The 27,057-nt window shown below is 43.6% G+C and overlaps 2 protein-coding genes across 7 annotated transcripts in view; one reads left to right on the top strand and one right to left on the bottom strand.

The window, feature by feature from the left end:
• The first annotated feature begins 749 nt into the window (after positions 1-749).
• The window catches only part of anks3 (ankyrin repeat and sterile alpha motif domain containing 3), a 60,273-nt gene continuing 33,965 nt past the window's right edge, over positions 750-27,057 (top strand). For 2 of the 5 annotated variants that reach the window (XM_059978845.1, XM_059978846.1), the window contains exons 1-6: positions 3,792-3,975; positions 12,299-12,497; positions 21,258-21,379; positions 22,314-22,395; positions 23,769-23,904; positions 25,848-26,018. In XM_059978845.1, the coding sequence (XP_059834828.1) occupies positions 3,806-3,975; positions 12,299-12,497; positions 21,258-21,379; positions 22,314-22,395; positions 23,769-23,904; positions 25,848-26,018 (880 nt within the window). In that variant the 5' untranslated portion in view covers positions 3,792-3,805. Of the gene's footprint in view, positions 871-956; positions 976-3,791; positions 3,976-12,298; positions 12,498-21,257; positions 21,380-22,313; positions 22,396-23,768; positions 23,905-25,847; positions 26,019-27,057 lie in introns of those variants that run through there. The other 3 variants (XM_059978843.1, XM_059978844.1, XM_059978847.1) reach the window with 3 other exon arrangements.
• The window catches only part of abca3b (ATP-binding cassette, sub-family A (ABC1), member 3b), a 235,319-nt gene continuing 212,244 nt past the window's right edge, over positions 3,983-27,057 (bottom strand). For both annotated transcript variants that reach the window (XM_059978838.1, XM_059978839.1), the window contains exon 32: positions 3,983-7,924. In XM_059978838.1, the coding sequence (XP_059834821.1) occupies positions 7,697-7,924 (228 nt within the window). In that variant the 3' untranslated portion in view covers positions 3,983-7,696. The remainder of the gene's footprint in view (positions 7,925-27,057) is intronic.

Below are 27,057 nucleotides of genomic sequence, written 5' to 3'. Positions count from 1 at the left end.
CTCTGTACCTGCTTCCAAGCACCTTAAACCTGTGTGCTCTTGTGGCAACCATTTCAGCACTAGGAAAAAGCCTCTGACTATCCACACGATCAACGTTTCTCATCATCTTATACACCTCTATCAGGTCACCTCTCATTCTCTGTTGCTCCAAGGAGAAAAGGCCGAGTTCACTCAACCTATTCTCATAAGGCACACACCCCAACCCAGGCAACATCCTTGTAAATCTTCTCTGCACCCTTTCTATGGCTTCCACATCCTTCCTGTAGTGAGGCGACCAGAACTGAGCACAGTACTCCAAGTGGGGTCCGACCAGGATCCTATATAGCTGCAACATTACCTCTTGGCTCTTAAACTTAATCTCACGGTTGATGAAGGCCAATCTTAACCAAAAAGTCAACCTGTGCTGCAGCTTTGAGTGTCTTATGGACTCAGATCCCAAGATTTTTGTTATTTTTATTGTTTTTTATTATTGTTGTGTTCTTTATCTTATTGGATTTTATTGTGTTGCGTCACATCTGGAGTAACAAATATTTCGTATCTTTTACACTTGAGTACTGGCAATGATATTATGCAATCTTGAAATTTTAAACTGTTTCTTCGATGATTGAATCGTTTGAACAATTTTACAACGACCCGCTCCGGGGAGGTCCTCCGTGGCCGCGCCGCTGTTCCTGGCGGACCCGAGGCTTTCGTTGCCGGCAAGGACCATCTTGCCCCCTACTCTGCTCTCGTTGTGCCACCTCCTCACGGAGCGCCGTCGGTTGGTTGACGGATGTCACGTGGGTGGATGTAGCCCGGAAGGGGACCGGCGCTGAACGGCCATTTTCCGACCCTCCGCGATATTTGTGTTTACGGAAGGTACTGGGTGGGGTGAGTGGGGAGGGACACTGGGGCGAGCCCTGTGGACATGGGAGGCGATGGCACTGTTAGCTAAGGGACTCTGGAATCCGCGGACAAGGTTCAGTGACATTTTAGGTGCACGTTAACCCATAATAACGGGGTCAGTGATACTCTGAGGGTGTAGGGTAACCAATGGCAACGGGATTCAGTGACGCTGAGAGAGGGTGAAAGGTGACCCATGGAAACAAGGGTCAGTGATACACTAAAGGTCTGAAGTAACCCACAGCAGCAGAGGGCATTGGAACCTATAGTAAGGTGGTCAATTGTCCATTGCTGCAGGGGTTACAGGTCCATCCAGGGTGGACAGTAACCCATTGCAACAGGAATACTGACACGTGTGATACTTATCTCTGTGAGCCATTCCTCAGTGGAGCTGTTCACGGTAGGAGGCCAGTACCGTTGGGTGTTCTTTCTGATTTACATGGATTTAAGATGTTCACTGCTCACGTATAGGCGAGTGTGAACCATCCGCTATTTGGAAGGAGAGTATCAAAGTTCTTTTCAGGATTCTGACCAATATTTGTTCCTGAATTGGCATTACTACAACACGTTTCTTGTTATCATCGGTGGAGGGGAATAAATAGTCGACTTTTCGGGCTGGGACACTCGCTGAACATTTTCAGGGTTAAATAAACTATTTCATCGTTGCTTCAATAATCGTCCAGCAACCTCTCCTTTTCCAATTCTGATGAAGGGTCTCGGCACAAAATGTCAACTGTTTATTCATTTCTATAGATGCTGCCTGACCTGCTGAATACCTCTAGCAGTTTGAATGTGTTGCTCTGGATTTCCTGCATATGCAGAATCTCTTGTGTTTATGTGGTTATCAGGACACATGAGAGATTACGATTGCAATCTTGCTGTTGCCTTTCTGACAGTAGAATCACTTCTTAATATCTTTCTTCTGTTCTTTCTTTTTTCCTTCCTCCGTCTCATCTGTTCTCCACACCTGTCCATCACCACCCTCTGGTTCCCCTCTTCCTTCCCTTTTTCCCATGATCCACTCTCATCTCCTTTCAGATTCCTTTCTTCAGCTCATTATCTTTTTCACCTATCACCTCCCAGCTTCTTCACTTCATCCTCCCTTCCTCGTCCACCCATTTTCTCCCCTCACCTGGTTTCACCAATCACCTGCCAGCTTGTATTCCTTCCCCTCTGTCTTGCCTTCTGCCCCCTTCCTTTCTGGTCCTGAAGAAGGATCTTGGCCTGAAACTTCAACTGTATTCATTTCTGTGGATGCTGCCTGGCCTGCAGAGTTCCTCTGGCATTTTGTGTGTAGTAGTATGCTAGCAACTACTCTTTAAATGGCTGAGAGTCAGATAGATTGTGAATAGTACTCAAGATATTTTCAAGATGCCATTGAGGATACACAGTGACATTTTGCAGGCAGCTCAGGAAACTACAAGATACACTTTCCTTGAGCTGTGATCTCTGCAATCTGCAGCCTCTGTGCGTTTTTCATTGATTATATTGTATTTCTTTGTTTACTGTGAATGCCCACAAGTAAATGTATCAGGGTGGTATATGGTTACATATACATGCTTTGATAATAAACTTGCTTTGAAATTTATTTGATGAATTCATGTTTTCCTGTCTTGGCCATTCGTATTGTCACCCTGTGGTGGGGGCGCTGCCTCCCTGAGCGTTTTTGGCCTGGCTGATGCTTACAGTACGTGCTGGCACTAAGTTGTCAAGGCCTGTGTGTATGTAAGTAGACCCTGTGTGGTGAACTGGGGCCTGTGCCATTAGTACCAAGTGTGTGGACTTTCCCATGGTTACTGACCGTACGTGCCTGGTCCCGATCCATTGGTGGGACGTCCCAGGACTGGACAGTGTGTTTTTTATCTGGACTATTGGGGAAAAAGTTAGATGGAATTTCTTGTAGGTAAGTGAGAGGTGTTGCATTTTGGGATGACAAACCAGAGAGGGACTTCCACAGAGAGCCATTGGCCGCTGAGGAATGCGATAGAACAGAGGAATTTAAGAATATAGATCTATAACTCCTTGAAAATGGTGTCACAGATAAGTGAGACTTTACATTGATCGGGGTCAGCTATGGATGTTGTGTCCCAGCTGTCTACATGACATGCAACCCAGGGCAGTACAACATAGAAAGCAAGCTGTTGCAGTGTTAGGGTTAGGGTAGTATCACAGGTAGGTAGGATCATAAAGACAGCTGTTGGCACATGGGCCTTCATAAATCACAGTACTGAGTACAGGAGTTGGGTGTTATATTGAAGTTGTATGAAACATTGGTGAGCCCTAATTTGGAGTATCGTGTGCAGTTCTGGTTACCTACCTGCAGGAAAGATATCAATGAAGTTGAACGTGTGCAGAGAAAATTTACAAGGATGTTGTTGGGACTTGAGGACATGAGTTGTAGGGAAAAGTTGAATAGGTTAGGACTTTATTCCCTGGAACGTATTAGAATGTAGGGAGATTTGATAGAGATAAACAAAATTATGAGGGATATAGATAGGGTAAGTGCAAGCAGGATTTTTCCACTGAGGTTGGGTGGGACTTGAAGTAGAGGACATGGGTAATGGGTGAAAGGTGAAATATTTAAGTGGAATAGAAGGGATATCTTCACTCAGACAGTGGTGAGAATAGGGGAATAGAAGGGATATCTTCACTCAGTCAGTGGTGAGAATAGGGGAATAGAAGGGATATCTTCACTCAGACAGTGGTGAGAATATGGAACGAGCTGGATGGGATTTTGATTTCAACAAAGAGCAGTTCGGATAAGGATAAGCACACGGATGGGTGGGTTATGGAGGGTTATGTACGGGGTGATGGGAATAACAGTTTGGTACAGACTAGATGGACTGAAGTGCTAGAGCACTTTATGACCTACCTGTGGAGAGCTGTGCTGAGCTGCTGTGTTTGTGCAGGAGGCGAGGACAACATGTCTGAGCTGAGTGACGAGGCGAGTGAGTCGGAGCTTCTGAATCGCAGCCTGTCGATGTGGCATGGATTCGAACAGCTGATGGGCAATGCTGACCTGGACGTTCCGCTGGACATACACACAGCAGCATCGATTGGGCAGTACGACGTGGTCAAACAGTGGATCCAAGGGTAAGAGGGGAGGACAGTTCAATCAAAATGCCGCTTTCTTTTTATTAGTTTCAATTAGAGATACAGCACAGTAATGGGCCAAGTACACCAATTAACCTACTGACCCGTACTCCTTTGGGATGTGGGAGGAAATCCACACGGTCACAGGGAGAACAAACTCAGAGACAGTGGCAAGAACTGACCCCGTGCTACCAAAGTATTACATTACCATGCCTCCCCAAGAAATAAATCGCTTGGGTACTGTGGTGTGGATTTGAACTTGATTTTGGGCTCTGCCTACCAGGTGGGTAATGTAACCACTGTACCAGCAGCATACCCATACTTTAATTCATCGTCATGTTCAGTGCAAACACTGGGCCAGAGGGCTATCTCTGCTCATGTGCTGAACTGTTCTATGTGCATTTTCTAAACATAGAACAGTACAGCACATGAACCGGCCCTTTGGCCCATAATGTTGTGTGAACCAATAAAATTATTGATCAAATGGCCAACCAGACTCATCCCTTCTTGCCCACACTATCTCCCCATCCTCCCATTTTCCTCACATCCATGTGCATGTCTAAATCTCTCTTAAAAGTCTCTTCTATATCTGCCTCTACCAGCACCCACACACCCACTTTTGTCTGTGTAAGAAAAGCTTGCCCCTCACATCTCTTGAAATTACCTCTCTGACCTTAAATGCATACTCTCTGGTGTTAGACATTTCAACCCTGGGATACTGTCTGCCTTCTCCATCTATGCCTCTCGTAATCTTATAACTGTCTCTTCTCAGCCTTTTCCACTCCAGAAAAAACAACCCAAGCTTATCCAACCTCTCATTTAAACACATGCCAGCTAATCCGGGCAGGTCCTGGTAAACCTCTTCTGCATTCTCTCTAGTTTTACAGGTAAACTGGAGCTGTGAGACCACACACACAAGTCAGTGTGCCCTTTTAGATAGATACTTTATTGATCCCACTGTCACAGCAGCATTACAAGTGCACAGATATAAATATTAGAAGAGCAGTAGAAAGAATAGAAAATAAGTTACTACAAACAGTCAAACAGGAGGGGGTCCTCACTTCCCCGGCTATAGGTTGACTCATTATAGAGTCTAATGGCCGAAGGCAAGAATGACCTAATTTAGTGCTCTTTGGAGCAGCACATTTGTCTCAGTCTATTACTGAAAGTGCTCCTCTGTTCGGCCAAGGTGGCATGCAGAGGGTGAGAAACATTGTCCAGAATTGCCAGGATTTTTCAGAGGGTCCTTTGTTCTACCACAGCCTCCAGTGTGTCCAGTTTGACTCCTTTTTTAAATACAATTTTTTTAATTGAATTTTCAAATGGTTACAGAAGGAAAAAAAATTATCAACCCTTCCCCACCTCCCCTTAACCCTTCCCCACCTCCCCTTAACCCCTCCCCCCTAACATATCCCTGTAGAAAGAGAGAAAAAAGAGGGAAAAAAAAGAAAGAAAGAAAGAATGCCTGGATATTGGAAAATCCCCACATGCTCCACGGAGTTCTTAATAGCTTTAATATATATGTTTATTTCTTTCCCCAAATAACCAATAATTTTATCTTCGGAGCACCTATATATTTAATCCTATCTTTTGTAAATAAGGGCGCCAAATTTTCAGAAATATTTCGTATTTATCTCTTAAATTATAAGTAATTTTTTCAAATGGAATGCAGCTAAAAACTGCATTACCTGGAGTATTGTGTACAGTTTTGGTCTCCAGGGTTAAGGAAGGACACCTGGCTGTAGAGGAAGTGCAGTGTAGATTCACGAGGTTAATTCCTGGGATGTCCGGACTGTCTTACACAGAGAGGTTAGAGAGACTGGGCTTGTACATGCTGGAATTAAGGAGATTGAGAGGGGATCTGATTGCAACATATAAGATTATTAAGGAATTGGACAAGATAGAGGCAGGAAATATGTTCCAGATTCTGGGAGAGTCCAGTACCAGAGGGCATGGTTTGAGAATAAGGGGTAGGTCATTTAGGACAGAGTTAAGGAAAAACTTCTTCTCCCAGAGAGTTGTGGGGGTCTGGAATGCACTGCCTCGGAAGGTAGTGGAGGCCAATTCTCTGGATGCTTTCAAGAAGGAGCTAGGTAGGTATCTTATGGATAGGGGAATCAAGGGATATGGGGACAAGGTAAGAACTGGGTATTGATAGTAAATGATCAGCCATGATCTCAGAATGGCGGTGCAGGCTCGAAGGGCCAAATGATCTACTTCTGCACCGATTGTCTATTGTAAAAGCTATATCTATTTTCATTTTCTTAATGTATGTTAAAATTATTTTTCTTTTCACCAGTCCATTAAGCCCATTAACATTAAAACTTAAAAATTCAGTAAATTAGTCATTATTTTTAACAGGGTTATTCCAGTCTATAGTAAGACCTAACTTTTCAACTTTGGTAGTACCTTGGGGAATCTTTTTAAAATTCTCTGTGTTGCTATGTGTCTCCCCTCCGATTGTCCAGGCAAAGAAAGAAGATGAAAGAAAAATAGATTATAAAGAAAAAAAAACAAAATACCCCCCCTACTAATGTTGTGAATAAAGAAAAAACACAACATTACCCCCCTCCGTTGTGCGGGTCAAGGCAGTTGCCATGATTACACACGTGAATCCCGTAGCAATCGATCCAAAGTTCCCCCAGCTCCCCCGTAACATAAAAAAGTATATATAAAAGAAGAAAAAATAATATCTCTACTCTCAATTAATATTTCTCAAATTTTTCCCTTTTTCCCCCTGTATCATATAATTAAGAATATATTTAAATATTCTTCTGTCCTTAAACATCCATTAACTCCATTCACTGTCCCTGTCTTCATCTTTAATCTGTTTCACTTTTAAATCTTTGGCTGTGGTTAACAAATATTTGGGAGTTCTTATGCAAATTCTTCCGCATTCCGATAATCAGTAAAAGATCTTCTTTTTCCGTCATCCAAAAAAATTATCAGGGTTGCCGGGTGGCGCAATATATATTTATAACCCTTTTCCCATAAAACTTTTCTCGTTGGGTTAAATTCCTTCTTTCTCTTCAAAAGGTCATAACTTATATCAGGGTAGAAAAGAACTGTTTTCCCTTCTATCATCAATGGCCCGTTTTTCTTTCTGGCACGTTGGGCAGCCGCCTTCAGGATCTTTTCTTTATCTTGATATCTTAAGCATTTTATCAAGATTGATCGTGGGTTTTGATCAACGAGGTCTTGATCTTAAGGCTCTGTGAGCCCTTTCAATTTCAATTAACTGGGTTCCTTCTTCCATTTCCAAAATTTCCGGAATCCATTTTTGAAAAAAATTTATTGGGTCCTCTCCCTCTATACCTTCTTTAAGTCCAACAATCTTAATATTATTTCGTCTGTTAAAATTTTCAAGTACATCCACTTTTTCCAACAATCGTTTTCTTTCTAATGTCCAGGCAGAAATATTATCTTCCATTTTATTCACTCTATCAATAGTGTCTCCCATTGTTTCTTCCAAGTTTTTAATTTTCTTGTCCATTTTGTCCTGTCTTTTCATCATTTTATCAAACATAATCTTCATATTTTAATATCTTTTTTATTACTTTTAATGCTTTTAATTCATGTATTATTTGCACCAAAGATTTTTTTATGTCTCCAATATCACCTCCAACCTCTTCCTGTTACTCTTTGTTTGTCTCTTCATCTTCATCTGATTTATCCAGAGAATCTGATTCCACCTCATATTCACATTCACTTTCAGTTCCGATCATAGCTGGGATTTGTAGTTTGGGTTGCACGTGTTTGCGCATTCCCCTTCCTTCACGCATGCGCAATTCCTGGTGCTCTTTTTTTTTGAAACGGTTGATGTTGCCGCAGTTTCCTGTTCGGTATTGCTGGAGGTAAAATGCACTTGAGCCCGAGGCTCTTTCATGGCTGCCGGCCTTGATTCTTTTCTGACTTGTGTTGTCTTCAAAGTAGTAGTTTTCTTCTGCTTCTGTTTAGGAGACATATCTTAAGACAATCCTGAGTAGTTTATAAGTAATTTTTAAAAAGTATTTACTAACTTTTCTTCACTTAAACATTATTTTACTGGTTTTTTAAGGGAGAGCTGGATTTCCACTTCTCGATCCTACGTCATCGCGTGACGTCCCCCCTCGTGTTTGACTCCTGTAATAGAGCCACTGAGGCACGGGAGTCTGCGGCTGGAGAATCATTGACTCTGTATCTCTCTCAGTCAATGCTGACCAACCTGCTGATGGTCTCTAGAACTTTCTGATTTTATTTGCTCCAACAACTTTGTTATATAAACGCTTTGGGTGAAAATGTATGCGGTCTGATGCGATGAAAATCAGTGGAGTTACAGGTAGTGAAGAAGACTGTCAAAGGGTAGAGCAGCGAATTGTCTAGTTGGAAATACTGGCAGAGAATTAGAATTGGTGTAATATTGTCATGTACTGAGGTACAGTGAGAAGCTTGTCCTGCACACTGTTCATACAGATCAGATCATTACACGGTGTATTGAGGTAGAACAAAGTAAAAGAGTAAAGGTACAGAATAAAGTGGAACAGCTACAGAGAAAATGCAAGATCATAATGAGGGAGATTGTGAGGTTAAGAGTCCATCTTATCGTACTAGGGAACTATTAGCAGGGTTGAAGTGATCCTTGAACCAGGTAGTACATGCTTGTAGACTTTCATTCCTTGTGCCCGAGGGGAGAGAATGACCGGGGTGGGTGGGCTGATGGAGGTTCATCTGAAACAGTGTCAGTTGATACATTTTGGGAGGTCAAGTGTACAGTAAATGGCAGGACCCTAAGGAATAATGATATACAGAGGGATCTTGGAACGATAGTCCTTAGCTCCATGGAAACGGCAGTACATGTGGATATGGTGGTGAAGAATGCTAAATGATGTGCTCACTATCATATGTTCATGTGAAGTTTTGCTGTATAAAACTTTGATTAGGCTGATATTAAAAACTGCCAAGGGGATCACCAGGGTCTCTCCCCCCACACCCCCCATTTGTGAAATTTACCAGGAGCATTGAAGATGAAGCATCACTGAGGATCCCTATCACTCATCCCACAATCTCTGACCCAGTCCTGTCAGAAAGGAGGTACAGGAGCATCAAGACTAGGACTGCTATACTAGGTGACAATTTCTTCCATCAGAATGTGAGACTAATGAATACCCTGTCAGCTCTGAAGTCTCGTCAGTAGAACAGCGAGCTGTTTACTGTATAGTCTACCTGCGCTGTGTACTAAGTACATTTTGAGTTATATTTATTAACTTATTTGCGAGAGTATTTTGGTTATGATGTTTTGGCTATATGTGTGTGGGTCCCCGTGGTACAGAGGAACATCGTTTTGTATTTACGCACAGTCAGATGGCAACAAGCTGGAACTGGATTTTGAGTACAGGGTGCAGTTCTGGTCATCACACTCCTAAAAGGATCTGGAGACAGTGTAGGAGAGGAGTGCAAAGATGTTGCCTGGATTAGAGCGTTAGATATAAGCAGAAGTTGGACAAATATAGATTGTGTTCTCTGGAGGATTGAAAGCTGAGTAAAGACCTGAAAGAGGTTTATAAAATCGTAGAGTAAATAATGAGTCTTTCTGCCCGCTTTGAAACAGAGAACACTACTACAGCTGTGAAGGTCCCTACTGCACCTGATGACCTTGTGATCAGAGGCCGATGTTAAGCTGTCTTTAAAGAGAGTGAACACTTGCAAGGCAGGAGGTCCCAATGGAGTATCTGGTAAGGCTCTGAAAACCTGTGCCAATCAACAGGTGTGAGTATTCAAGGATGTTTTCAAACTCTCACTGCAATGAGCGGAAGTTCCCACTTGCTTCAAAAAGGCAACAATTATACCAGTGCCTAAGAAGAATAATGTGAGCTGCCTTAATGACTATCACCCGGTAGCACTCACATTGACAGTGATGAAATGCTTTGAGAGGTTGGTTATGACTGGTCTGAACTCCTGCCTTGGCAAGGACCTGGACCCATTGCAATTTGCCTAGCGCCACAATAGGTCAATGGCAGATGCAATCTTGATGGCTCTCCACACATCTTTAGACCACCTGGACAACTCAAACACCTACGTCAGGATGCTGTTCATTGACTAGAGCTCAGCATTTAATACCATCATTCCCACAATCCTGATTGAAAAGTTACAAACCTGGGCCTCTGTACCTCCCTCTCCAACTGGATTCTCGACTTCCTAACCGGAAGACCACAGTCTGTGCAGATCGGTGATCCTCTTCGCTGACAATCAACACTGGCGCACCTAAGGGGTGTGTGCTTAGCCCACTGCTTTATTCTCTCTATACTATTGATTGTGTGGCTAGGCATAGTTCAAATGCCATCTATAAATTTGCTGATGATACAACCATTGTTGGCAGGATCTCAGATGGTGACGAGAGGGCATACAGGAGTGAGATATGCCAGCTAGCGGAGTGGTGCCGCAGCAACAACCTGGCACTCAACATCAGTAAGATGAAAGAGCTGATTGTGGACTTCAAGAAGGGTAAGACGAAGGAATACATACCAATTCTCATGGAGGGATCAGAAATGGAGAGAGTGAGCAGTTTCAAGTACCTGGGTGTCAAGATCTCTGAGAATCTAACCTGGTCCCAACATATCAATGTAGTTATAAAGAAGGCAAGACAGCGGCTATACTTCATTAGGAGTTTGAAGAGATTTGTCATGTCAACAAATACACTCAAAAACTTCTATAGTTGTACAGTGGAGAGCATTCTGTCTGGTATGAAGGGGCTACTGCACAGGACCGAAAGAAGCTGCAGAAGGCTATAAATCTCGTCAGCTGCATCTTGGGTACAAGCCTACAAAGTACCCAGGACATCTTTAGGGAACGGTGTCTCAGAAAGGCAGCATCCATAATTAAGGACCTCCAGCACCTAGGGCATGTCCTTTTCTCACTGTTACCATCAGGTAGGAGGTACAGAAGCCTGAAGGCACACACTCAGAAATTCAGGAATAGCTTCTTCCCGTCTGCCATCCCATTCCTAAATGGACATTGAATCTCTGGACACTACCTCATTTTTTTTTAATCTACAGTATTTCTGTTTTTGCATGTTTTTTTTAATCTATTCAATATACATAATTGATTTGCTTGTTTTTTGTCAGGATGGGAATGTGAAATTCTAGAAAGCAGCGGTGTATGGGGGGGGGGGAGTTTAAATGAGATTTGCAAAGTGAGTCTTTTCACACACACAGTGTAGGTGCCTGGAATTCTCTGCTAGGGGAGGTGGTGGAAGCAGATACGACAGCAAAATTTAAGATGCATTTAGACCAGGGGTTCCCACCCTGGGGTGCACAGACTGCTCAGTTAATGGTAGGGGCCCAGGGCATAAAAAAAGCTTGAGAACCCCTGATTTAGACAGATGTGAACAGACAGGAATATGGAATGGTGCAGGCCGATGGGATTAGTTAGACTGGTATCATAGTTCAGCACAGGCATGTAGGGCCAAAGGACCAGTCCTGTTCAAAAGGGGTATTAGGGCCCGGAATGACGTGTTCATTGTGGGCATGCTATTTTGGTGCTAGAACATATGGAAACCCTTGTTGTGGGGCTTCCCTCAGCACATCCTTTACATCCTTGGGTGCGATGGTGTTAATGCAAGCAATGCTTTTCATTATATGTTTCGATGTATACATGATAAATAATGAATCTGAATCTGAATACTCCCACAGAGAAGATGTGTCATTGTCTGACTACTGCCCAGAAATGCCAAGCTAATGTAAGCAACTGGGAAATGATATTAAATATCGCTCCAGGGTAAATAGTTTTTCATTTGTAATATGCTGTGTTCTGCACATGAATTACTAGATCTTTGAGTGTGTTGGTGAGTAGTGTGAAGTGTCTGTGGGATGAGTGTGCTGAGAGCAGGAAGTGACATGGTAATGTAATGGCTAGTTAATGCTTTATAGCTGTAACATTGCTGTCAGTAAGGAGTTTGTATGTTTTTCCTGTGACCATGTGGGTTTCCTCCCACATTGCAAGACGTACGTGTTAGGTTAGTAAGTTGTGGGCATGGTAAGATGGTGCAGGAAATGAAGTGACACTTGAGGGCTGAGCACAGCATCTCCTCAGACAGCATTGGTTGTTAATACAAATAATACATTTCATTGGGTTTCAATGTACATGTACTTAACAAAGCTAACCTTAAAATTTTAAAAATCTAATCTTTAAATCAAATACTAGAGAACATAGGTATAAGGAGAAAGTTTAAGGAAATTTGCAAGACAAGTTTTTTTCACACTAAGAGTTATAAGTATATTTTGATGAAAATCTGACAAATAAAGCTAATCTTTAATCTGTAATCTGATAATCTCTTTCCTTGGTGTAGAGGAGAGGTGAATGCTAACCAGAAGAACCAGGGTGGTTGGACTCCCTTGATGTATGCATCATACATCGGCCATGATACCATCGTTCACCTGTTGCTGGAGGCAGGAGTGGATGTCAACACAATGACTGAGAGAGGGCAGAGTGCCCTGATGCTAGCAGCGAGCTGTGGAAATGAGAGCATCGCTTATTTTCTGCTTCAGGTTAGTCGGCATCAGGCTGAGCATTTCTGGCCCATCAACCTACCCTGGGCATTGGAATGAAGGGTAGAGGGCACATACGAGATCTGTGCATGGGAGAGAGAAACTGCTAGGCTGCTGTTGCCAACACAATGGTTGTTACTGGACTATAAGACATAGGAGCATAAGGTTCAAAGCTTCATTTATTATCAAGGTATACAGCTCTGAAATTCTTCAAATAACCATGAAACCAAGAAAGAAAAGAAAGGCAGCACAATCATTGACTCCCAAATCTTTCCTCCCCACACAAAAAAAGTGAACAAAAGCAGAATTGGCACGTCAACCCCAAATCTCACTTCCCCCACACACGAAAAAAATCAGAAAAATTGAGCAAGAAACACAGAATATGAAAAAACCAGAAGATTGAAAAAAGTCCAAAATGCAGAATACCTGGGTAGCATTCTCCCTCTCCGTATCAGAGCGATCTCACCAGTGATTAAAAGTCCCCCTTCTTAGCAGAGTGATTTCCCCCAGCAATAAAAAGGCAGGCAGCTGGCATTTCAACCTCCCTCATCGCTTTAATCAGCAAACAATAGAAGCTTTAATTGGTGAAGTGGAGTCAAATATTGGCTCACAGCCTTCTCACCACGAGGTTCCTGCACGCTGCCTCTACCTCCACAAATCTCCATGGAGTCTGCAGAGTGCTGTAACACCCAAATGATCTCAGAACTGCAAATCACAGCTCCAACAGTTCCAGAATCACATTCAAGATGAAAAAAAGGTAAAAGACCTAAAAGTGAAAAATATGGTTTCATGGTCTGTCCAGAAGATGTCAACTGATGGAGTGTTGTATGCAGGTGTCATCTTGACTGTAATTAGGCCATTTGGCCCAATAAATCTGTTCCTCTGATTTGTCATGAACAAATAGCTGATTTTTTTTAAATCCCTCTGCAATGACAACCAATGACAGCCTTACTAATCAAGAACCTCTTAACTTCAGCTTGTGAATATACCCAATGACTTGGCCTCCATGGCCATCTGTGGCAGTGAATTCCACAGATTCACCATATTCTGGCTAAAGAAATTCCTCCTCATCTTTTCTAAAGGCACATTCTTGTATTCTGAGACCGTGCCCTCTGGTCCTAGGCTCACCCACTATATGAAACATCATCACCACATCCATTCTCTCTAGGCCTTTCAATATTGGATAGGTTTCAATGTGATTTCCCCTCCCCCATTCTTCAATGAGTACAAGTCCCGTTCCGTGCAACAGGGCCTGGGACCCAGAGTCAGAGTGATCCAATCAGGACAGCCAAGTTTACATTCCAGTAACTGAATAAATCTAATGTTATGAGATGGTACCAGTGACAGTAACCATGGAAATTCTCATCATTAGCAATTTGACCTATATGCAAGTCAAGACATGGAAAGTATAATTAACTGCCCTCTGAGATGGCTCAGCAAGACACTCAGTTAAGATCATAAGACATAGGAGCAGAATCAGGCCATTCAGCCCATCAAATGTGCTGCACCATTCTATGGCTGATTTATTATCCCTCTCAACACCATTCTCCTGTCTTCTCCCTGTAACCTTTGATATCTTTTCTAATCAAGAGCTGATCAACCTCAGTTAAGGATGGACAGTGGGCTAGCAATTTATGGAATTGTTTAAAATTGAGAGGCATAGATAAACTGGATGGTAACAATCTTTTCTCCAGGATAGGGGAGCCCAAAAACTGTCTCTAAATTTAGGATGGGAGGGGAAAGATTTGAAAGGAACCTGAGAGGCATCTATTTCACACAGAGGGTGGTGAGTAAAGGGAATGAGCTGCTGGAGGAAGATGTCGAGGCGGGTACAATATTAGCATTTAAGCAGCACTTGGGGGGGGATGGGCTTATCAGGATATGGGCCAAACACAGAAAATTGGAACCAGCTATGTGGGTATTGTGGTTGGCATGGACCAGATGGGCCAACAGGCCTGTATCCAGGTGAATTGCTCTGTGATTCTAAGTGTAAGGGAGCAGACTTAAGAAGGTTGGAGATTAAGAAGATAATGGAGCACATGGGTGGATAACTCACCATTGAAGTATGAGATCTATCCCACTCCGTCATGACAAATGAGAGGAATAATTGGGACCCCGACATAGTGGTTGGCAAGAACTGGTTGGGCCAAAGGGCCTCTATCCATACTGTATTGCCCTCTGACTCTAATGATTACCAGGCACATCAACAAAGTTCATGTGCCAAGAACAAATGAAAGTATTAGAGCTACCGAGAGGAAGTTTGTCACCTTCAAACGTCATAGGAGAGCTCCGCACGTGATTTGTAGCCTGAAGAGCTGACCATGTTTATTTACCTCTCTGCTGGTGCAACTCGGGTTCAGAATAACCCTTACTGGGGTGTCATGGCAGCGTAGTAGTTAGCATGACGCTATCACAACTTGGAGTTCAATTCTGTATGCAGGGTTGTACGTTCCTTCCCGTGTGCGTTTGGGTTTCCTCCGGGTGCTCCGCTTTCTTCCCACACTCTAAAGATGTACGGGTTAGTAGGTTAATTGGTCGTTGTGAATTGTCCTGTGATTAGATTAGGGTTAAATCGATGAGTTGCTGGATGGCACCTGAAGGGCCGGTTCTGTGCAGTATCTCTACACAAAATAAATAAAACTAAAAATCATCTCACAGCTACAGTTCCTTCTGTTCGTGTTGGAACATAGAACATAGAATAGTACAGCACAGTACAAGCCCTTCAGCCCACAATGTTGTGCCGACCCTTAAACTCTGCCTCCCATTTATCCCCCCACCTTAAATTCCTCCATATACCTGTCTAGTAGTCTTTTAAATTTCACTAGTGTATCTGCCTCCACCACTGACTCAGGCAGTGCATTCCACGCATCAACCACTCTCTGAGTAAAAAACCTTACTCCAATATCCCCCTTGAACTTCCCATCCCTTACCTAAAAGCCATGTCCTCTTGTACTGAGCAGTGGTGCCCTGGGGAAGAGGCGCTGGCTGTCCACTCTATCTATTCCTCGTAATATCTTGTATACCTCTTAACATGTCTTCTCTCATCCTCCTCCTCTCCAAGAGTAAAGCCTTAGCTTCCTTAATCTCTGATCATAATGCATACACTCTAAACCAGGCAGCATCCTGGTAAATCTCCTCTGTACCCTTTCCAATGCTTCCACATCCTTCCTATAGTGAGGTGACCAGAACTGGACAATTTTTTAAATCCATGTAGATCACATCCACTGCACTACCCTCATCTGAATGCCTGGTCACCTCCTCAAAGAACTCTTAACAGGCTTATTAGACATGACCTGCCCATGACAAAGCCATGCTGACTGTCCCTGATCAGACCATGATTCTCTAAATGCCCATAGATCCTACCCCTAAGAATCTTTTCCAACAGTTTTCCCACCACAGTCGTAAGGCTCACTGGTCTATAATTACCTGGACCATCCCTAGTACCTTTTTTGAACAAGGGGACAACATTCGCCTCCCTCCAATCCTCTGGTACCATTCCCGTGGACAACGAGGACATAAAGATCCTAGCCGGAGGCTCAGCAATCTCTTCTCTCACCCTGTGGAGCAGCCTGGGGAATATTCCATCAAGTCCCGGGGACTTATCCGTCCTAATGTATTTTAACAACTCCAACACCTCCTCTCCCTTGGTATCAACATGCTCCAGAACATCAACCTCACTTATATTGTCTTCACCGTCATCAAGTTCCCTCTCATTGGTGAATACCAAAGAGAAGTATTCATTGAGGACCTTGCTCACTTCCACAGCCTCCAGGCACATCTTCCCACCTTTATCTCTAATCAGTCCTACATTCACTCCTGTCTTCCTTTTATTCTTCACATAATTGAAGAAGGCCTTGGGGTTTTCCTTTACCCTACTCGCCAAAGCCTTCTCTTGCCCCCTTCTTGCTCTCCTCAGCCCCTTCTTAAGCTCCTTTCTTGCTACCCTATATTCCTCAATAGTCCCATCTGATCCTTGCTTCCTAAACCTCATGTATGCTGCCTTCTTCCACCTGACTAGATTCTCCACCTCACTTGTCACCCATGGTTCCTTCACCCTACCATTCTTTATCTTCCTCACCGGGACAAATTTATCCCTAACATCCTGCAAGAGATCCCTAAACATCGACCACATGCCCATAGTACATTTCCCTGCAAAAACATCATCCCAATTCACACCCACAAGTTTTAGCCTTATAGCCTCATAATTTGCCCTTCCCCAATTAAAAATTTTCCTGTCCTCTCTGATTCTGTCCTTTTCCATGATAATGCTAAAGGTCAGGGAATGGTGATCACTGTCCCCCAGATGCTCACCCACTGACAGATCTGTGACCTGACCCGGTTCGTTACCTAATACTAGATCTAGTATGGCATTCCCCATAGTCGGCCTGTCAACATACTGTGACAGGAATCTGTCCTGGACACACTTAACAAACTCTGCCCCATCTAAACCATTGGAACTAATCAGGTGCCAATCAATATTAGGGAAGTTGAAGTCACCCATGATAACAACCATGATATTTTTGCACCTTTCTAAAATCTGCCTCCCAATCTGCTCCTCGGTATCTCTGCTGCTACCAGGAGTCTATAGAATACCCCCAATAGAGTAACTGCTCCCTTGCTCTTCCTGACTTCCACCCATACTGACTCAAAAGAGGATTTTGCTACATTACCTTTCTGTAGCTGTAATAGTATCCCTAACCAGTAATGCCACCCCTCTTCCTCTTTTTTCCCCCCTTTCTATCCCTTTTAAAACACTGAAATCCAGGAATATTGAGAATCCATTCCTGCCCTGTTGCCAGCTAAGTATCTGAAATGGCCACTACATCATAATTCCATGTGTGTATCCAAGTGTTATAAATGTTTATGATTCTAGGACGGCAGAGATGATCTGTGAGAAACAATTATACAGACCTCAGATCTACAGTAAATTGACCAGACATTAACAGAGCAGCATTAACATACAGATATTATAGGAGAAAGAGTGGCATGGTAGCTTAGTGATTAGCACATCACCTTTCCGTATCAGCAAACATTGATCAGGGTTCAATTCCCACCACTGTCTGTAATGCATTTGTGCGTTCTCCCTGTTACAGCTCGAGTTTGATCTGGGTGCTCTGTCTTCGTCCCACATTCCAAACACACATGGTTTTGTTAGGGTCGGTGAGTTGTGGGAATGGTAAGTTGGTTGTAGAAGCATGGCAACACTTGGCGGCTGCCCAGTGCGTTCTTGATGCAAATGCATTTCACTTTATGTTTCAGTGGATAGATAGCTAAGGTACCTCAGACTTTTGCACAGTACTGTATTTGTCAACATGGAGCAGAGCACATTTGTAAATCTGGTGGGAGTAAAGGACATTGGGAATGGTCAGGGTGAAGTGCTGCTGGCTGGTGGGGGCGAGGGGCAGTGGTGGCAGGACAGATGGCAGAGGAGTGCCAGGGACAAGGGGTGGTGCGGGTGCTGACTAACCCAGCCCTGAGACACCGGGTAAGGTAACTTGATTCCAAAGAATTGGTTTATTGGTCATTATAGAATGTCTCTCTGGTGCATCCTGCTCTCTCCCCTCTTCCTTCTCCTTTTCACAACCATGATTAATCTTAGGATACACACACACACACACACACTGCTAAGACTTTTGCACAGTATTGTACATGTAACAAAAAAGCTAATCTTTAACTTTTAATAAAATGAAAGGGGATTGTAACTGGAAACTAAACTGAAATGAGGATTTTGTTGAGATGTCAGGATCAGAATCAGGTTTATTATCACTGACGTATTAGATTAGATTAGATTCAAATTTATTGTCATTGTGCTGAGTACAGGTACAAAGCAAGTGAAGTGCAGTTGGCATCTAACCAGAAATACAAAGAATAGTGTTATTTACAAAATAACTACAAATAAAAGTAAATGCTGCAGCACACAAATACAACAGTACTGAGACAGTACAATATGGGTGCAATACTGCTTAGTGCTGTGATGTGAGGTTCAGCAGGGTCACAGCCTCGGGGAAGAAGCTGTTCCTGTGCTTGCTGGTGTGGGAGCGGAGGCTCCTGTAGCACCTACCGGGTGTGAGGAGAGTAAAAAGTCCATGGTTAGGGTGAGATGCATCCTTGATAATGCTCTTTGCCCTGCCCAGGCAGCGTTTATGGTAGATGTTCTCAATGGTGGGCAATGGGTGCCGATACTCCGCTGGGTAGTTTTCACCACACGCTCGAGAGCTTTGCGGTCCGCTACGGGACAATTGCCATACCACACTGAGATGCAGTTGGTGAGTCTGCTCTCAATGGTACAACGGTAAAATTCCGTCAGTATCCTGGGACAGAGGTGAACTTTGATGCTCCGCAGGAAATAAAGGCGCTGCTGCGCCTTTTTGATCAGGATGGAGGAGTTCAGGGACCAGGTGAGATCCTCGGAAATGTGGACACCAAGGAATTTGAAGCTTGATACATGCTTCGCTACAGCTTCATTGATGTAGGTAGGGACGTGAGTGTGGCTCCTAGCATGCCTGAAGTCCACAATGATCTCCTTGGTCTTTTGGGTGTTAAGGGCCAGGTTGTTGTCGGCACACCACGTGGCCAGGTGCTGGACCTCATCCCTGTAGGCCGTCTCGTCATCCCCTCTGATCAGGCTGACCACCGTATATCAAGAAATTTGTTGTGGCAGCAGTACAGTGAAATACATAAAATACACTATACTGTAAGAAATATATACAGTGCCCATAAAAAAAGTATTCCCCCCCACTTGGAAGTTTTCATGTTTTATTGTTTTACAACATTGAGTCACAGTGGATTTAATTTGGCTTTTCTGACACTGATCAACAGGAAAAGAATCTTCTGTATCAAAGTGAAAGCAAATTTTTACAAATTGGTCTAAATTTATTACAATTATTGAACACAAAATAATTGATTGTGTAATTACATCCCCTTCAAGTGAGTATTTAGTAGATGCACCTTCAGCAGCAATTACAGCCTTGAGTCTGTGTGGACAGATCTCTTATCAGCTTTGCACATCTGGACACTGCAATTTTTCCCCATTCTTCTTTACTAAACTGCTCGAGCTCTGTCAGATTGCATGAGGATCGTGAGTGAACAGCCCTTTTCAAGTCCAGCCACAAATTCTCAATTGGATTGAGGTCTGGACTCCGACTTGGCTACTCCCGGACATTAACTATTGTTTCCTGTGTAGCTTTGGCTCTCTTGCTGGAAAATACATCTCCCAAGTCGCAGTTCTCTTGCAGACTGCATCAGGTTTTCCTCCAGGGTTTCCTGTATTTTGCTGCATTTGTTTTACCCTCTACCTTCGCAAGTCTTCGTGGCCTTGCTGCAGTGAAGCATCCCCACAGCATGATGCAACCACCACCATACTTCATGATAGGGATGGTGCGATTTTGATGATGTGCGGACTTTAGTCTGGTGGTCAAAAAGCTCAATTTTGGTTTCACCAGACCGTAGAACCTTCTTCCAGCTGACTTCAGAGTCTCCCACATGCTTTCTAGCAAACTCCAGCTGAGATTTCACATGATTTTTTTTTCAACAGTGGCTTTCTCTTTGCCACTGTCCCATAAAATTGCAACTGATGAAGCTCCTGGGCAACTGTTATTGAATACACAGTCTCTCCCATCTCAGCTTATTACTCCTTCAGAGTTGTCTTGGGTCTCTTGGTGGCCCCCAACCCCCACTCCAGACCTCAGTGGAATTGCCACTGAAAGGATAAGATTGATGGACAGAACCCTTGCCTTGTCAACTGTTATGAATGTACCACAGCTCTGAGGGGCCAAAGGGTGCGGGGTAGCCCCCTCCTTTGTGAGAATTGCAAGATCACTATTGATTTGGGTCAGGAGACCCAGGAAATGAGAGAGAGATGTGTGGAATGTCTCATTCCCCTGGCGATATAAAGCTACGGGACACGGCCATTGTCTCTTGAAGCCGAAGTTGTGTATTGCAATACTGTGCTACGTGGAAGCCCTCAGGCAAAGTGGGCTGGTTGAGGGAGGGACTGCATCACCCCCAACCTGATTGACTTCTGAGACCCTGTGAGTCAGGATAATAGAGGGTCTGTGGGAACAGCCCCTCAGACGCACCAGAAGAAACACTAGCGATCCCGTAATAGCGGAAGCCGGTGGGGAGGAGGCCACGTGCATTCGGTTCCATTTTGCCCTGGAACTGGTGGCTTTTACCACGGGAGACTGGCTTTTAGCTAACAACGGGGAACCCAACTCCCAAAAGACTCGAAGGATTGACATCATGAAAGAACTGGGCAAGTTTAACCCGTCTCTCTCTCAAACCCAAAACGCTGCAGCTTGAACGAACTAACAGTGACTTTTATATTTCCATCGGACAATACATTATCCCCTAGACAACGATAGAGCTATTTTTTATTGATTATTATTATACCCGCGCTTTTAGATTTAGTATTGACGACGTATATTATCTGTATGTTTGCATTGATCTTATCTTTGTGCCCCTTTATCAATAAATACTGTTAAAAATAGTACCATCAGACTTCAACGGACCTCTATCTTTGCTGGTAAGTGACCCAGTTACGGGGTTCGTAACACAACAAATACAAAATGCTGGAGGAACTCAGTAAGTCAGGCAAATTCTATGGAAATATTTAAGGTCTTGACCCAAAACGTTGACTGTTTATTTATTTCCATGGATGCTGTCTGACCTGCTGAGTTCCTCCAGCAATTTGTGTGTGTTGCTCTGGATTTCCAGCATCTGCAGAATCTTGTGCTGAAGCATTTTGTTGTGTCGATGCAGCAAGGGGCTGAGATGGAGATGAAGGACAGCAGGGGCTGGACTGCCCTATTCCACTGTACCAGCACCGGGCACCAACAGATGGTCAAGTTTCTTCTGGACAATGGGGCAGATGCAAATGTCAGGTAAGAGTGGACACATGAAATGATTTTAAAGATTTATTATCAAAATACATATATGTTACTGTATACTAACATACATTTTCTAGGACCAGAGGGCACAGCCTCAGACTAGAAGGACATCCCTTTAGAACAGAGATAAAGAGGAATTTCTTAAGCCAGATGACAATAGGTGCAGAAGTAGACCATTCGGCCCTTCGAGCCTGCACCGCCATTTTGAGATCATGGCTGATCATCTACTATCAATACCCGGTTCCTGCCTTGTCCCCATATCCCTTGATTCCCCTATCCATAAGATACCTATCTAGCTCCTTCTTGAAAGCATTCAGAGAATTGGCCTCCACTGCCTTCCGAGGCAGTGCATTCCAGACCCCCACAACTCTCTGGGAGAAGACGTTTTTCCTTAACTCTGTCCTAAATGACCTACCCCTTATTCTCAAACCATGCCCTCTGGTACTGGACTCTCCCAGCATCTGGAACATATTTCCTGCCTCTATCTTGTCCAATCCCTTAATAATCTTATATGTTGCAATCAGATCCCCTCTCAATCTCCTTAATTCCAGCGTGTACAAGCCCACGGTAGTGAATCCGTGGAATTCTTTATCACAAATGGCTGTGGAGGCCAAGTCATTTGGTATATTTAAGATGGAGGTTGATAGGTTCTTAATTAGTGAGGGCATCAAAGATTATGGGAAGAAGGCAGGAGAATGGGGCTGAGCGGGAAAATAAATCAGCCATGATGGAATAACAGAGCAGTCTTGATGGGCTGAATGGCCAAATTTTGTATTTCTTATAGTCTTAAGTGGACTGGTAACAATGAGTTGGCATAGACATAGTTGGGCTGGAGGGTCTGTTTCTGTGCTGTACAACACTTATGCACCCTCAGGAGTTGCTGTTGCTCTCCACCTCCCTGCAGTGACATCGATATCTTCTATTTCAGAGAGCCCACATACGGATTCACCCCCCTGATGGAAGCTGCTGCTTCAGGCCATGAGATCATTGTCCAGTACCTACTGAACCATGTACGTGTGTCTCACCTCCACCATCCTGTGTCATGGTAACGGCTCTGGGTGCGCCGCGTTGGAGATGTGAAATGTGAGCTATGTCAGCCTGCTTCTGCCAGGGACCTGGGCTGATGGTCTGTTCCGTGGTGCAGCTGACCAGTGTGATGGGCTTCACTCAACAGATCCGAAAGGCAACAGTCAGTCCCAGCCTGAGCAGCGCACACAAAATGCTGAAGGAACTCAGCAAATCAGGAAGCATCTGTGGAGAGGAATAAACAGTTGATTTGGGCTGAGACCCTTCATCAGGAATAGATCACGTCATAATCAGTCCAGTCCTGATGAAGGACCTCAGCCTGAAACGTCAACTGTTTACTCTTTTCCATAGATGCTGCCTGACCTGCAGAGTTCCTCCAGCAGTTTGTGTGTTGCTCTGGATTTCCAGCATGTGAAGAACCCATTGTGGTTAGTCCTATGCTGTATCAGCTGACCGATGGGTTGGAGTGGGGCCAGGCAGGGTGGTCAATGTCTGCAGCATGTTGGATCAATGGACACACATGATAACCATGTCCAATTGTAGCACCCATCATCCATGGTTACTGGTTCTGTGTAGAACACTCTTAAGTGTCTATGTGCTCCTACAACCTATAAATGGACCTATGGGGTCTGTGTGCTCAGTGGGGTGTATGTTCTGGAACTCTGTGTGTGCGCATGTATGTGCATATATCAAGGATCAACTTTATTCACCATATACATTTATATATCTCAGAAGGGAATTGCCTTTTTTGAACTATGCTTCCAAACTATGGAATTGAGTACCTAAAACTATAATTCAATAATCAACTATATTTTTAAATATCAGCTCAAAACATAATTATTTAAACTTACTTTTAAATAACTTCATTTTTTTTCTTTTATTTTCATGTTTATTTTTATTTTTTATTTTTAAATTTAATTTCATATATGCACTTATATATGCACATAAGTGCATCGTAAAACATTTTGAACTGCATCGTCTGTATGAAAAGTGCTCTCCAAATAAATTATTAATATTTGTATTTATTAGGAATTTGGTGTGGTGTGTTGGAATGACATAACAAAAACATTTAACAAATATAAAGAATTATATAAAAAATAACAGAAGTTACAATGCGGATATGGAATAAAATGTACATAAATACATAAATACTGGCATGTATTTTAAATGTAAACAGTGGCTTAAAGTGCTTACAGTGCAGTCACTGATGTAATAGACAGAGGAGGGGGTCAGGATAACTAGAATGGTTAACTGTGTGAGGGAAGGTACTTTTAAGGTGGTATTAAGTTTTTGTTTTAATAGCCCTATAGTGCTTGCAGTGTGTGTGTGTGTCCAAGTTAGATAATTGTCCACACAGGATGTTCAAGTCGATGTGAAGGATGACAATGGAGACACTGCCCGCTCCTTGGCTTTGACGTATGGATACATGAAGATAGCAAGTCTCATTGACCTGCACACTGCCCCGGTGTCGAAGTCAGTCCGCAGGGACACAGGTAGGTTGCACTTCAGCTGGTTTCAGGGAGTGCAACATACAACTGCTGATTGCTCAGTGCTGGGGATATAGAGTGGTGCAGCAGTTAGTGCATCACTTTACAGTGCCAGCCAGCGATCACCAATCAGGGTTTAATTCTCACAGCTGTCTGCATGGAAATTGTATGTTCTTCCCGGGACCACATGGGTTCCTTTGGGTGATCCAGTTTCTTTCCACACCATAATCTCAGACTTGTTAGTTGTTGACACAAATGATGCATTTTCACTGTAGGTCTCTATGTACATGTGAAAAATAAAGCTAATTTTTATAAAGGTTTATACAATCACAAGGGGCATAGATAAAATGAACATATTCAGTCCTTTTCTGCAGGGCAGAGGAGTCCAGAGCCAGAGGACACGGGTTTAATGCGAGAAGAGGAGGAGGAAGAACTTATTCACACCCAGGACAATGTGTCTGTGGAATGAGCTGTCAGACAAAGTGACTGAGGCAGGAACATAGAAACTGCATGTCAAAAAAGGGCAATCTTAAAGATAGTCATGATGATTTAAATATGAAGGCACATGGGAAAATCTGGTTGGTGTTGGATCACTAGAGAAGGAATTTGTGGAGTGCCTATGAGAAGGCTTTTTAGAGCAGCTTGTGGTTGAGCCCACTGGGGTTGCAAGGGATAGTAAATCAGCCATGATAGAATGGCAGAGCATCTTGATGGGCCAAATGGCCTAATTCTGCACCTATGTCTTATGATATAGTTACAACATTTAAAAGACACTTGGACAAGATACATGGATAGGAAGGAAGGGCTCAGAGGAATATGGGGTAAACACAGGCAAATAGGACTAGTTCAGTTAAATGAATTGGTCAGAATGGACCAGTTGGGCCAAAGGGCCTGTTTTATTGTATGACTGTATGTGATTCCTAAGCATCTGCCTCAGAAACTATCGCACACCCTCTATGCCAATAAGTTGCCCCATGGGTTCTTTTTATTCTTTCCCCTCCCACATTAAACCTGTGTCCTCTGGCTTTGGACTCCCCTACCCTGCAGAAAAGGACTGTGTTCATTTATTAAATGCTCCTTGTGATTTTATAACCCTCTGTAAATATTAGCTTTACTTATCACGTGTACATAGAGACATAATGTGAAATGTGCTGTTTGCGTCAACAATTAACACAGTCTGAGGATGAACTGGGGGCAGCCCGCAAGTACTGCCATAGCATGCCCACAGCTCACTAAGCCTAACCTGTCCATCTTCAGAATGTGGGAGCACCAGGAGGAAAATCATTCAGTGATGGGGAGAAGGTCCAAACTGCTCACAGACAGGCTGCCTCACTGGAAGCCCAAGTCTGAGTCTGCTGAAGGCTGAAGACAGCCTGTCTTGGGGTTTGAGGACTCTACGTGTGAGGGTGGCTGGGAAGAACAGGGCTTGTTTTGTTATTGTGTTAATTGTTCTGTGTTGTTCTGCTGAGCATCGTGGGCATGTTTTGTTGATGCTAGAATGTGTGGAGACCCTTGCAACCTGCCCCAGCACACCCTTAACAACCAGTTCTAGTTCTTAGCCTTCACTAAGCCTGGCAGAACTGTGTCTACTGACAGGAAAGGGGTGAAGACGGTTTACTGATGCCTTAAAAACCAGTCGCTTCACGCAGCCTTGACTGGCAGCTCATGGAGCACAAGGCAAGCTCTGATCTCAAACAATATCCATGGTCAAACCCAACCAACAGAAGGCCTCACATTTCACTGTATGTTTCGCTGTGCATCTGATAAATAGACTTAGATCTTGAATGTAGAAAGGTTCGGACTGGGAGTGGGGGTGGGCTGCAGGAGACCTACTGCTGGAGCCAGAGCCAGGGTTGGGATGGCCTATGGGGCACCTTCTGGTCAGCAATGTTTTATAAGCAACATGTCAGTTGTCAATTGGTGGTCTGAAGCCTCAATCCCTCTTGCAGGAATAGATGAAGATTTTAGCTCCTCGGATGAGTTCTGCCCATTCCAACTCCGTCCACTGTCAGCTCGGCATCCTCAGTCTCGGAGAACCAAAGGTCCAAGCATTCATGATGGGCCACAGGCATTAGCCCACATCACACGCCTTGAAGCCAGTCGATGGGCGCGACAGTACGGTGAGATACAGCTGGTGATTTGTCTTTGGAGGTGGGGACGGTGAAGTGATTAACCAATAGCAGCCAACTGATGAGAGCAGTGGGTGGTGGGTGGGAGAGAATGAGGGGATCTTGGTTTAACATCCCATTCAAGAGAAAACACCACAGTCAGCTTATTATTTAGGACAAAGTCACCTTGGTTTCCTTAAGGAGATATTTCCCCCGACAAATCAGTTGGAATTCTTTGAGGAAATAGCAGGCAAGTTGGACAAAGGAGAATCGTTTGATGTTATGTAGTTGGATTTTCAGAAAACCTCCGACAAGTGGGGGGGTCACACAAGAGGCTGCTTAACAAGAAAAAAGACATGGAAAGTTGCTTGCATGGATAAAAAAAATTAGTTGACTGCAAAGGGCAAAGGGGGGAATAAAGGGAGCCTTTTCTGGTTGACTGCTGGTGGCTGGTGTTCAAATTCTATGTCAATGATTTGGATGATGGAATTGATGGCTTTATGGCCAAATTTGCAGATAATATGAAGATAACTCGTGGGGTAGGTAGCTTTAAGGAAGCAGGAAGTCTGCAGAAGGTCTTAGATTAGAAGAATGGACAAAGAAGTGACAAATGGAATATAGCGTAGGGAAGTGTATGGTCCTGCACTTTGTAGAAGGAATAAACCATAAAACCATAGAACACTACAGCACAGTACAGGCCCTTCAGCCCTCCATGTTGTGCCGACCCATATAATCCTTAAAAAAAAGTACTAAACCCACACTACCCCATAACCCTCCATTTTTCTTTCATCCACATGCCTGTCCAAGAGGCTCTTAAATACCCCTAATGTTTTAGCCTCCACCACCATCTCTGGCAACTCATTCCAGGCACTCACAACTCTTTGTGTAAAAAAAAAACAACTTACCCCTGATGTCTCCCCTAAACTTCCCTCTCTTAATTTTGTACATATGCCCTCTTGTGTTTGCTATTGGTGCCCTGGGAAACAGGTACTGACTATCTACCCTATCTATGCCTCTCATAATCTTGTAGACCTCTATCAAGTCCCCTCTC

The sequence above is a fragment of the Hypanus sabinus genome, chromosome 9 (genome assembly GCF_030144855.1).
Source record: "Hypanus sabinus isolate sHypSab1 chromosome 9, sHypSab1.hap1, whole genome shotgun sequence".
Lineage (NCBI taxonomy): Eukaryota > Metazoa > Chordata > Chondrichthyes > Myliobatiformes > Dasyatidae > Hypanus > Hypanus sabinus.
This window is presented reverse-complemented; position numbering and strand designations above follow the sequence as displayed.